Source organism: Apium graveolens, chromosome 2 (genome assembly GCF_009905375.1).
Source record: "Apium graveolens cultivar Ventura chromosome 2, ASM990537v1, whole genome shotgun sequence".
Taxonomy (NCBI): domain Eukaryota; kingdom Viridiplantae; phylum Streptophyta; class Magnoliopsida; order Apiales; family Apiaceae; genus Apium; species Apium graveolens.
This window is the reverse complement of record NC_133648.1, coordinates 165,397,342-165,409,750: the sequence shown is the minus strand read 5'-3', so window position 1 is coordinate 165,409,750 and position 12,409 is coordinate 165,397,342. Positions and strand designations below refer to the sequence as shown.

The 12,409-nt window shown below is 33.5% G+C and overlaps 2 protein-coding genes across 3 annotated transcripts; both read left to right on the top strand.

Moving 5' to 3' along the window:
- Positions 1-830: 830 nt before the first annotated feature.
- On the top strand, positions 831-5,948 carry LOC141707970 (thioredoxin domain-containing protein PLP3B-like). 2 transcript variants are annotated; one of them, XM_074511424.1, is made up of 9 exons: positions 831-966; positions 1,070-1,155; positions 1,344-1,421; positions 1,507-1,554; positions 1,621-1,763; positions 2,298-2,370; positions 2,504-2,565; positions 5,313-5,410; positions 5,476-5,948. In XM_074511424.1, the coding sequence occupies exons 2-9, from the start codon at positions 1,072-1,074 to the stop codon at positions 5,574-5,576; spliced, it is 687 nt and encodes a 228-aa protein (XP_074367525.1). In that variant the 5' UTR covers positions 831-966; positions 1,070-1,071; the 3' UTR covers positions 5,577-5,948. The 2 variants fall into 2 exon arrangements, with proteins under 2 accessions (XP_074367525.1, XP_074367526.1); XM_074511425.1 differs by lacking the exon at positions 5,476-5,948 and having other exon boundaries at positions 2,881-5,409.
- A 628-nt stretch (positions 5,949-6,576) lies between these two features.
- Positions 6,577-12,059, top strand: LOC141707969 (phosphatidylinositol/phosphatidylcholine transfer protein SFH9-like). The gene is made up of 11 exons (XM_074511423.1): positions 6,577-6,931; positions 7,151-7,179; positions 8,387-8,470; positions 8,573-8,626; positions 9,050-9,127; positions 9,267-9,320; positions 10,038-10,097; positions 10,181-10,276; positions 10,681-10,782; positions 10,873-10,953; positions 11,500-12,059. Exons 1-11 carry the CDS (start codon positions 6,898-6,900, stop codon positions 11,818-11,820), a joined length of 993 nt encoding a protein of 330 aa, XP_074367524.1. The 5' UTR covers positions 6,577-6,897; the 3' UTR covers positions 11,821-12,059.
- The last annotated feature ends 350 nt before the right edge of the window (positions 12,060-12,409 follow it).

The following is a 12,409-nucleotide window of genomic DNA, read 5'->3' as shown; positions in this document are numbered from 1 at the left end:
ATTCATCACATATTCCCTAATGAAATGATAACTTATATCAATATGCTTGATCCTTGAATGTTGAACTGGATTCTGAGTACAACAATATCACCAGTGTTGTCATTGAAAATTGTAATTCTTTCCAAGTTTAATCCATAATCAAAAAATTAATTTCTTATTCATAAAATATGTACACAATAACTTCCAGATGCAATGTATTCAGCCTCAGCTGTAGAGATTGATATATAATTCTGTTTCTTGCTAAACCGAGACCAACTTGTTTCCTAGAAATTCACAGTTTCTTGTTGTACTTTTCCTATTAATTTTACAACTCGTATAGTCTGCATCTGAATAGGCAATTAGATCAAAATCGGGTTTAACTTAATGTATATTTGAATCTATATCTATACTATCTATACTATATATACTAGAATAACCGAAATGATGTATAATTTGGTTCAACAATTATTCCTTAATTTTGATTATTAAAAAAATAAATAAATGATGTTATAAATCCGCTAAACTACTAAATTATTAAACTACTACACACGTAGTCTACTTATCTTACTAAACTACAACCACAGTATATCCTATTATTAAAAAAATAAATAAATAGTGTTATATATCTGCTAAACTACTAGATACGGTATATTTATCCTACTAAATTACGATCACATGTTATCCTATTATTTTTTTTAAAAATTTATTATTATTATGTATATATATATAAATATTTTAAAATTATTATATAACGGAATAAATAAAATTTTAAATATTAACGAAAAACTGTGCATCGGAGGTGATTTAACCTAGTTCATAGTTGCCTTCAAATAAAAAATATAGTTGTTTAGTATGAAGAAACTAATTTGGATAAACAAATCAAACAGGCCAAATAACCCGACTACAGACATTTTGTGGGATCCGGTTTAGAGTGTGACACTTTCTTCCCCCAATTGCTGCTGCTGCTGCTATCTCGAAATTGTTGAGGTAAGTCATTATAATTATTTATTTAAATTTGTAATTAATATTAATGTATAGATCTCGTAATTGAGCTGTATGTATTGATTCCTGATTTGTGTTTTATGTACAGAGATGGATCCGGATTCAGTTAAATCAACTCTTCAAAATTTAGCTTTTGGTAATGTTTTGGCTGCTGCTGCTCGCGACTACAAAAAGGTCCCTCTTCTTTTTCAATTTATTTTCTTCATTCCTTTTTCTTTTAATTTATAGGTTTTTTTAGGATGAGTTGGGGTTTTTTTTGATAAAATGATCAAAATCTTTTTCTTTTAATTTTATTAGGGTTTTCTTTAGGAAGTTAATGTTGTCGTATTGTACTTGTTGTAACAATTTTGTTAATGTAATAGGAAGTGTTAGCACAAGAGAAAGCTCATGCCTCATCCACTTCTAATCAGGAGGAGGTTGATCTCGATGAGTTAATGGATGTGAGTTGGTTAATGAACTATATTGCCTTCTAAAACACTTTCGCTTGTATTCATTCATGGATTATTTGTTTCCTTATGTCAACAGGACCCAGAGCTTGAAAAATTGCACGCTGATAGAATTGCAGCTCTCAAGGTTAAATTGTTGTGCACTTGCATCATCATTAAATGGAACTCTCCTTGATGTTTTGTTGTTTTGTAGAAAGAAGCTGAGAAACGACAATCCTTGAAGAAGCAAGGTCATGGAGAGTACAGGGACATAACTGAAGCTGATTTTTTAGGAGAAGTCACTGGCTGTGATAAACTCATCTGTCACTTCTACCATCGGGAATTCTACCGCTGCAAGTAAGGCGTGCCTTAATGGGTTTTCTTCTACTCATATTGCTCTAATGTATCAAGTAGGGCTCTGATCAAATAGTGATGACATATAAAATTTAATTTATTGATATGCATGATGATAGTTTGCTACATATTTATGATTTGTATGCATTCAATTCCCTCTGGTATGGGTACTGCTGTCGTAACATGTGCTGGATTTTCATGTGAACCATTTTTAACGTCTTGGATGAGAATCATTTATAGCCTGTTTCTACATGATTTATTATTAGAGTTTGCACTCTAATGTATTATGAGAGTCTTAGGATTCCATGTATATGCTATTATGATTTTTTCTTATTCCAGAATTAATTGTGATTGATTACTACGATCATCATCTATGCATAATGAGGATTTTAGGGATTAAAGTTTCCGTTGTGTTCTCTAAAGTTTAAGTAGTACTTGTTTCTCATGAAAATATTAGATTCAGCTCTTTGCTCTACACTAAATATGCAAGGTTATCATGTTGTGATATTTGAAATTGTTATCTATTGGAATTTCCAGGATAATGGATAAGCACTTAAAGACTCTTGCAGCAAGGCATTTAGAAACCAAGTGTATCAGACTAGATGCAGAGGTTAGCATTCTATTATGCCGCTAGTATGTATTTGTCTAATGGAGTAAGGAGTAGGTCTTGTAGTCATTTTGTAGATGAAGTTATTGTAAGATATAAGTTTAATATTTTCCTTCTACCTGGAAATGATGTGCAGAATGCCCCTTTCTTTGTTGGAAAATTAGGAATCAAAACTTTGCCGTGCGTCATACTGTTCAGGTCAGATATTTTTTTTATTTTTTCACATAATTATATTAGTTTGCTGTTCAGCTTCTTAAAGAATTTCAGTGAATCCTTCAAATTTGTTCTAGACAAATTTGGTTCAAACCCTGAGTTTCAGAAAGTGTGTTTTGATTGGAAACAATTACCCAGATCGGAATTGGATTGGATTTGTTGTTTTAAACCATTTCCTGCACTGTAGTAACTAGAAATGGTTGTAGGAGCAGGCTCCATCATGAAAATGATGGAACCTTGTATTTTCCCTGATGATAATGCTCAGTGAAGTGACAATCCTGCGCCCTGGCATGTCCACAGATTCGTTGCAATTGTTATTCTAGAACCTGATGCCACAGTGACCATCTCTTATGTGAATGCTAGCTTCTCAATGAGAGCCATCAGTATATGCATCTTCTCTTTATCATCCATCATAGGGAACATAACTAAATACCGGCTGCTCGTACCAATGGAACTTTAAGTTATGCAAATGATTTGCAACTCTATCTTTCAGAAGAACTCGGATGGATCAAATTGCCATCCAAGAACTCATGAATTACGCTATTGTTTCCTTCAACAATGATGCAAGCAGGATTCTTTTGAAACATTAACTTCACTGTCTTTCTACTCTTGCAACATCTTTCTATCTTCCAGAAGAAGCATATATGTTAAACATGATGATATAGTTTCAAATGTCATTAGTTTTGCGCTTAAATACAGAGTGGGATATAGTTGCAGCGATATCAGGATCTACATGAATACGACAGAGGTATTATTTCGCATGATGTTGATTAATCTGAAGAGCACCTTCCAAGCATCTTGACATCCCATGAAGATCTACCATACAAGTATAATTCCAAGACCTCCCATGAATATCTAGCATACAAGCATAACTGGAAAAGCAGGGATACTCCAGTTGGGTGAAGAATCGCGCACGGGATACGAGTACGGAGCGGGGGTGCGGCGTGGTGTGCCGGGCCGCGTATTGTTTGCACCGGGTTGTGTGTCCATGAACTTCAGCAACCCGATTCGTGGGGGTGCAGAAGGGGTAAAAATAGTAATTTCACATGAGTAATTTCAGAATCAAGCAGCTTGTTTCTCTTCCCTTAAGTAATTGATTGGATCTTGTCAAAAACAAGTAATTGATTGGAAGATTGGTTTGGTAGATGTTTTTGTTCCCTCGCTTCTGTATATGTTTATTCGCTGCTGTGTATTGGATTGGAAGATTGGTCGTTGGTCGTCGATTTTTATGTGTTGACACTTGATGTGTGTGTGTGTGTGTGTATTTAAGTATTTACATATATTTGTTGACATTGCTGTTGACCAGTCAACGACTCAAACTGCTGACCACCTGACCTTCAGTATTTTTTTATTTCTTTAATTTGCTGATATTTTTACCAGTTGTGTTTAATAAATATTGTGTGTGTTTGTTTAATTGAGATATTTATGTATGAGTATGATAAATTTATGTTTTTCACGTATTTATTTGCTAAAATTTAGGTAGTTAAGTATGATGAAATTATGTATTTGCCTAGTTTATTTAATTTCAATGATTAGTAGTGGTTTTGCACTTTAGCTTATTAATTATATGTACAATATATATTTTTTAATATTTTAATATTTACCGAATCCCCCCGCACCCAAACCCCACATTTTTGAATTTTCCAAGTTTCCGTATCCCCGCACCCATGCTTCCTAGAAGCATAATGACCTGCCATCGGAACTACACTATAAAATCTTTCCAAACCAATCCAATTCTACGCAGGCATTTGTTTTTGATGTTTTGGAGTTGATTAAAAAATATTATTGCAAGTAGCTTGGAAGTGAACATCATTCCCTTGGAAAATGATCAGTATCTACCCAAGCATTTACAAATTTTCCTCGTCACAATGCCTGCCATCAAGTTTGGTATTATCACCATCCTGAATTTTTAGGATTATGTAGTCCACTGAAGCGTTGTAGTCCATATTTGTTAAGCCTGGATGTATTTTTTGAACATTCCTAGTATGGAGCTTTGATCTCACTAACATGCAGACCTTTTCCTGCTGTACCTGATTGGCCATTGACCAAGCTTTCCAGAGTGTCCCTGTGGTTTCTTCCTTGGCCTTTAATGTTTAAGAATTTGTGATTGAGCAGTTTCAACACGAGTTGGATACTGACTTTAGTATGGAGCTTGTTTACTGCTTAGATGATGATTTTATACTTCCCATGATCCCATCAGTGAAGCTGCTTTCTTAGACACAGTTCTACATTGATATTGCTAGTATTTGCTGGGCTGAGGTTTGATGAGTTTCACAAACTTTAAGCTAACTCCCTAGTTTTTCTGCCAGGTTGGCTATATCATTATCAACTATACATGTTGATCTTTGAGGTCTTTGCTTAGTTTATTTTCTGGGGACTACAGTTTATTTTCTGGGGACTACTTGGGCTTGGGCAAACATATGTGATATATGACAATACAAAGTGACCCCAATATTAGTGTTAATACTGTTACAACGCATTTTGTCACGGGACAATAATTTTTTTAATTGGTGGATATCAAATGTCATTTCCTGGAGTGTCCAAGAGTTACTCTTATTTTGTTTAATTATAAACTCTGCCAGTTCGAATAGGATTAAATCCTCTCCGATTACTTATTTAAGATCAAATGGCAATCTGTTTTAATGTCTACGCTGTCAAGAGATCAGATTCCTTTTAAGTTTCCTCAAGAAAAGTCTTCGTAATATCTACATCAATCAAACTTGTTTTTCCAGACAAGGCATTGCAGGTGATAGGCTGGTTGGGTTTCAAGACTTGGGAGCAAAAGATGATTTTTCAACTAGGACTCTTGAGGCTCTACTAATGAAGAAAGGTACTTATATGAAAAGCGAAGGTTTTGTTTAGTTTTACTGTGCTTTCTAAACCATTTTTTAACAGGTATAATCAATGAGAAGAAAGAAGATGAAAGCAATGTTTATGATGAAAGCAGACGTAGGACAGTGAGATCATCTGCATATCCTGATTCTGATTCTGACTGAACTGAGAGTTGAAGATACAGCAATTCTTGCGGGCGATGAGTTGCTAACCATATCTAAATTTTTGAAAGTTCATGTCAATCAAACCAATTTAGTAGTGCTTGTTATATAAATGGTAATGTGCTTCCTGCCATCCCTACAATTCCCAGACCAACTAAAGTAAGAATTAAATGGGAGCAATTGTTTCATAGAGCTTTTACTTGGGGTTCTATGAGGAACGATGCCAATATGGTACCTTTGTAACGGGGTTGGGGCAGTAATTGCAGTTTCTTGACATTTTTAACTGATCCATGGATCCTTGTAAACCAAATTGGAGCTGCCCTTTTGACTTGTATTAAAAAGGCTTTCTTGTTATAATATCTGAAATTTGTTACACTTGTGAAATCATCAGAACTAATTTAATCAATGAGGTGCGTATTTTCTGACTAATTTTTTTTTAAAATGAGGTGCATAAGGAAGAAAGCATTCATTATTTGACAATAGAGCATTTTGAATTGGCAATGAAGATTAATAGAGTAATTGCGGTTTCTTGACATTTAGTTGATTTTTTTTTTTATTTCTTTTCCTATTGTAATTACAATAATATTAGTAAGGCTATTAAAACTTTTGATTAAAGTAAAGATAATTCGGCAAGACTGTCAAATTTTGGATGTATCGTTAGTATATAGTATAGATAGATACATATCTAGCACTATAAGATAATAAATTTTCTATATTATTTTATCTTAGATTTAATTCAAGTAATTTTCGTCCAGTTGAATTTTAATATATTTTTGTTTAATATCCTTTTAAGATAAAAAAATAATGATGAACTAAAATGGAGTATTTTTTGGGGGTGATAATGGTCGTATAATTCCAAGAACGGTCATAATAAACACGTCATCCGTCACTTATTCCTGTAATTTAGTATATTTTTGCACCTCTTCTTGTTAAGTATTATTAAAAATAATGGATATATTTATTAAAATAATAAAGGTGAAGGTTTTGGAACATCCAAAAAGCACGTCATACAAAACAAAGATGTTAAAAAGTGAGTTGGAGGAGCAGCAAAATGGAAAGTAACATGTGTTTGCACTTTGCAGTAGTATTTAGAAGAAGAAATTGTCCGAATTTCGGTTGTTAAAAAAGGACATGGTTTTTAGCAAAACTCTCAATCAGGGCCTGTAATTTCTTTCAATCAGGGCCTTCACTTCTGAAACTTTCCTCTTTTTCTTCACTGCCCCCACAAAAATACATTAGTTTAGTCCACCATTGACTATAAATCTTACAGCAAACAAGTACTTGTAGATGCATTAAATTCTTCAGACCATTCTCTCAAGAAGATATGATTCGAGAGTTTCAGAAGATGATAGATCAAAGTCAGTGTGTGTCAATTTATTTATATGTATATGTGTGTGTGTGTTTTGTGTTTTAACATTGCTCTTAACTTCATCTCTCTTTATCTGCTGTAACATCTGTGTATGTGTGTGTGTGTGTGTGTGTTAGTTCTTTATAGTAAAGTTCTTAACTTTATTTTTTATGCCAATTTCTTATAAATTTGATGTGTAGTAACAATTATTATTTTTATTTTCTTGCAGTCGATGGGCCACTTAAGATCACGTTTGAGGTAACTTATAATTAAAGTTTTGTTTCAAAGTGATTCTGAGCTCTGCATAAAGTTTATGTTTAATGTTGCTTCTAAACTAAGCATCAGATTTTTTTATTTGGATATTAATTTTTTGTTTATCTGTTTGATCAAATTACTTTTACCTGTAGTTAGAATTCATACATAAGGACCTATTTTTAAGGGGGGCTTAAAAATCTTAGCTAAAGAAAAATGATTCTTGCAGTTTACTGTACCAGTTTGAAGTCATAATTGCAATAAGCTTACACTTTTATTGTCCTTGTTTTGTTAATGTTTATATTATTGTGCGGGTGTCTAGGTGAGCTGATAGTTGGATCTTTGACTTCCTAAGTTTGTAATTTTTTTTCCACTTGTTTATTATTCTAAGACTTAGTTATTAAAAAGACAACACTAAATTTTGTCTAATTTTATAGTCATGACGTGAAACATTTAACATTGGCCCGGAACATCAATGATCAAACATTTGACTGTTACGATTTTATAGTCGTGGCGTTGAACATTTAACATTTGACTGTAGGGTAGACTGACTTTCTTTATTACAACAGATTGAGTTTTGGTAAAATTAACAACCTGCCTTTCCTGCTTCAAGCTGATTATTGAAGCACTATTTCGCTAATTAGTCTCACTTTACCTTTAGGCTTATCTTGGCGATATGATTTGCATTTACAAGTTACAACCATTAAGCCCTCTTACTTTTTAGCGTATTAACATCACCAAGTCATAAAACAAATATGTTGCGCTTATGCAAAAATTGGAGGTTTAGGGGTTAAAAGTTAATTTTATAAGATGTGTTGGCACGTTGCAAGTAGATAATTGACATCAGCCGGCTATGCTTGACAAACTTGCTAAACATATATGTACTGTATTTTTTCAGTTGAAATTTAAAATAGGCCCCCTAATGTCAGTGTAGGGGTAGAAAATTCATATTTTGCCAGTCATATGGCAGCAATGCGTATTGTTTACATTATATCATCCTGTATTCTCCATATCCCAACAATATACAATTATACACAAACTATTTCCTACAATTTATTCCAATATGATAAGGTCGATAATATTTTTATTCGAATAATAGGAATGTAAAGATGTAATTGCTCTCTCTTGTAACTTTTGGTAATCTAATTATTTTTCTGTAACTTATATATGAAACTGTTGTAAATGATAATAATATCTATTTTCTTTTTTGTAGACTATGCATCAAGGATATCCAAAGGAAAATCTATGTAGATTTCTGAAAGCAAGGGATGAGAATATCTCAAAAGCACACAAAATGGTCAGTATATTAAGTAGTTAATAGAAATTTAACATATATGTTTATTTTTTATTTACTTCTGTATGATCTAGTTTTTGCTGACAACTTCTAATAAATTTTCAGCTTCTTGACTGCTTGGACTGGAGGATAAAAAATGAGATTGACGATATATTGGCGGTAGGTTTATTTGTGAAAGGGAATATTATGTTCAGTATTGTATTGGGTATTTCATATTTGCACCTTGCAACTGGAAATAGGAATGTGGACACAACTTCTAATTGGTATAGATGATATATTCTTTTAAAATACCCAAATCTTGGACTCTTGGCCACGGTTCGTGCAGCTTTATTATAATAATGGTTTATTCCCGAGATTTCATGATATATTTTTGGAAGTAGCAGATCTTTTCTACTTTGGCCGTTTGACTCATATACATGGACGCTAGATATTGGATGCCCTTTAAAGTTTAGTGTCTTAATTGAGTCTGCTAATATTTCAAGGACAAATCTTGAATTCAGTTCAGTCATCTTAATCAACCGCTCACTTCAGTGAAGTGGTCAAGTAGATGCTTGCATTACACTTTTCGACTTTCCATTACAGAAACCAATTGTTCCTGAAGATCTGTATAGAGCTGTGAGGGATTCACAACTTTTAGGAATGTCAGGTTACTCAAAAGAGGTACTCCTTTTACGTGTTCGACATTTCTTTCCTTTTATCAAATGTAACAAATGCATGTAAAGCGGTTTGAGATAACAAAGGTATTTAGAGGTCAGGACTTACTAGCCTAATTCTCTGCTTGTCTTATAAAATATTACAGGGTCTTCCGATTATTGCTGTTGGGGTAGGGCTTAGCACCTATGACAAAGCTTCTGTAAGTAAACTTTTTTCTGTTTCATATTCTCAAGCTGGTCTTAGATATCTATATTTTGTAATTTTGTATGGTAGTTGTGGAGTGTAGACAGCAACGGGATAATTTCATGGAATAACTTTGGCAATTACTTAGTAATCATCTACTAATACGCGGGAAAAAGGTTTAAGCTTTATACTGCTGTTTCGTCTATATGTATTGGGTCACAATCTGGTCATTATCAGTACATAATTGTTCTACCTATTAGCATTTATTGTGGCACTGTGTATCTAGTTTTTACTTCTGCTAGGAGATTACAGTCTTTTTTTTTGCTAATTGATAACACACTCACACGCTAGGGGCCGAACTCCTGACCTCCCGCTAGGGCGAGATTACGTATTTTAGTTTGTATATCGAACCAGTTCTTGATCCTGTTAAAATTCTTATCTCATGTTATTTGTGCTTGTAAGAAGAAGGCCTCTACACCTAAAGCTTCAGGGGTAGGAAAAATGCAGGACGAAAAAAAAGTTCAATAGGCTTGGTTCTCGAAAAAAAATTCTATTCCTTTCCATTAATCTTAGTTTATACTTTGAAAATTAGACAAGAAATAAATTAACGGAAACAGAAAATTACTTAAACATCTACAGTTTAATTTATGAATGGTATTACTACTTATATTCGCTGCTAGCTGAAATATGAGAAAAATACTTGATGCATTATTCCATTTGTTTCCTATTACAGATTCACTACTACATCCAGTCGCACATTCAAATGAATGAATATCGAGACCGTGTGATATTGGTAAAAAGCATGCAGCTTTATGCTTATTCTTGACTATTGAGCTTATAGTAGCTATCCTCATAATTTGACCCATCTTGCTGCAGCCTGCTGCTACAAAGAAGTACGGCCGACATATTAACACATGTGTGAAAATATTGGATATGACCGGATTAAAGCTTTCAGCCCTGAACCAAATTAAGGTACCTTTTAGATGATAAACTAGATTATTCTACATCAACTTTAATTCATATGTATATCAATAGTTTTAAACATGCTTTCGTCAACCAAAGCATTATACTCTTTACATTACTTAGATATGTTAAGAACAAAAACTCAGATTTGACTATATCTGGTTTCTAAAGTTGTTCCCACATCGTCATTAAAGAAGAGTGATTCAAAATCATAACCCCTTCACAACCAAGATTTTATATTGCTCTTCAGATTTTAAACTTTAGCATATGCACGTTTTGGCATTTGTTGGTACAGATTGTTAAGTTGTGGAAACTATCATCCTTTGCCAAGTATGTCAACCATCATTTTCAATTCGATACATATCTCATATCTACCTAAATATCGAACTCTTCATGCTCTGCTATTTCTGCAGATTTTGACGGCTATATCTACCATAGATGACCTGAACTATCCAGAGAAGACAGATACATATTACATTGTTAACGCCCCTTACATATTTTCAGCGTGCTGGAAGGTATGCCTTGATGTTCACATTTAAACAATGTCATTGGTACTGTAGACTAAATCTTTCAAATTTAGAGGTGAACATAATTGACCTTAATAGGTTGTGAAACCTCTTCTGCAAGAAAGAACGAGGAAGAAAATTCAGGTGCTGCAAGGTTGTGGAAGAGATGAATTGCTTAAGGTAAAGTACCTTTTGCTAAGAGTTTTCTAGGTAACATATTAGTTTGGGTTTACCTATTGGGATATGAATTTTGGTGCATTCTAAATTGAGCATTTCAACCTCTGATATTAAAACACGAAGCTCATTGTTATATTATGCATGATATTTGTATTATTACTTCAGATTCTTATAGGAGAGGATGATGTCACCATAATCTGAACTCTGTCTGTTATCAGATGATAGTGAAAATTAATGAAAACTTTAAAGAGAATTATGCTTTTACATATATTATATACAATGTCAGTATGGCGATTGCTTCTGCACAGGATGTGTTATCTTGAGCTTGTACCTGGAGTCTGATAAAGAACTAATGACAACTATAAAAAATTGAGCTTTTAAATATATAATATGCAACATGGCGATTGCTTCTGTTAAAGATGTCTAGCTTGAGCTTGTACCAGCATCACCGCAAAACTAAATGTCACATATCTAACTGTGATACATACCTGCTCACCTATCTGTATTATGTTAGATTAAAGAAGTGAACTCATAACTAGAAATACACAGATAATGGACTACGCATCTCTGCCAAATTTCTGTAGAAGAGAAGGCTCTGGATCATCTCGACACTTGCGAACTGAAAAAGATGATAGTTGTTTCTCGTTAGATAATTCCTTCCATCAACAACTGTATGATTTTGTCAAGAAACAAGCTGAGCTAAAAGAGCGTGTTGCCCCTGTAAAACAAGGATCCTTCCATGTCGATTTCCCTGAGCCAGCTCCAAATGATGCTAGAATTGCTGAAACTATTCAATCTGAGTTTCAGAAGCTTGGGGATCAAAATGGGCTCTCCAATGGACTGGGTAACCTTGAGATAAATGGTCACTAATTTTCAAAACTGAGTTTTTTTCTAACAGATGGTGGCATAAAAACATGGTGTCCAAAACTTTGGCTTGGAGCCCCTAGGCTTTTGAGTAATTTAGCCATGTAATACCAAAATGTCTTCTATCATCTCTCATTGTGAATGACATTTAGAATCAGATAATAATTTTATGAAAATTGTAATTTATCAACATATACTTGTTGAGAATGAAATGGGAAATAATGGACGGAAGAGTTATAATTATATCTATGGAAAAAGAAAGAAATTAGATGAGGATAGTGAAAAACATGAGTAAATTTTTTGTTACAAAAAAACACCTTCCCCAAACAAGTTGACAGCATCTTTGACAGACTGAAACGGTGCCCTTGTGTCTATCTCGCCAACCTGCACTTTAGGAGATCCCGTACTTTTGTTGTATTCAGAGCATCTCCAATAAGTTGCCTATCTATTGGAGTTGGGAGGTTGTCAAAAAGTTGCCTATCAAGATTGCCATGACAACTCCTTGACAATTTCTTAAATTAACAAAAATTTATAAAAAAACATCTAAAATGTATATTATTCCCACTTTTATATTCAACTAAATATAAAATTAATT

Bases quoted from the DNA above. Each gene is read 5' to 3' on its own strand.
- LOC141707970 (XM_074511424.1), top strand. From the start codon at position 1,072: ATGGATCCGGATTCAGTTAAATCAACTCTTCAAAATTTAGCTTTTGGT. The intron at 1,156-1,343 runs GTCCCTCTTCTT...TTAATGTAATAG, and splicing joins CTGCTCGCGACTACAAAAAG to GAAGTGTTAGCACAAGAGAA. The intron at 1,555-1,620 runs GTTAAATTGTTG...GTTGTTTTGTAG, and splicing joins ATAGAATTGCAGCTCTCAAG to AAAGAAGCTGAGAAACGACA.
- LOC141707969 (XM_074511423.1), top strand. From the start codon at position 6,898: ATGATTCGAGAGTTTCAGAAGATGATAGATCAAA. The intron at 10,098-10,180 runs GTAAAAAGCATG...ATCTTGCTGCAG, and splicing joins ATCGAGACCGTGTGATATTG to CCTGCTGCTACAAAGAAGTA. The intron at 10,954-11,499 runs GTAAAGTACCTT...AGAAATACACAG, and splicing joins GAAGAGATGAATTGCTTAAG to ATAATGGACTACGCATCTCT.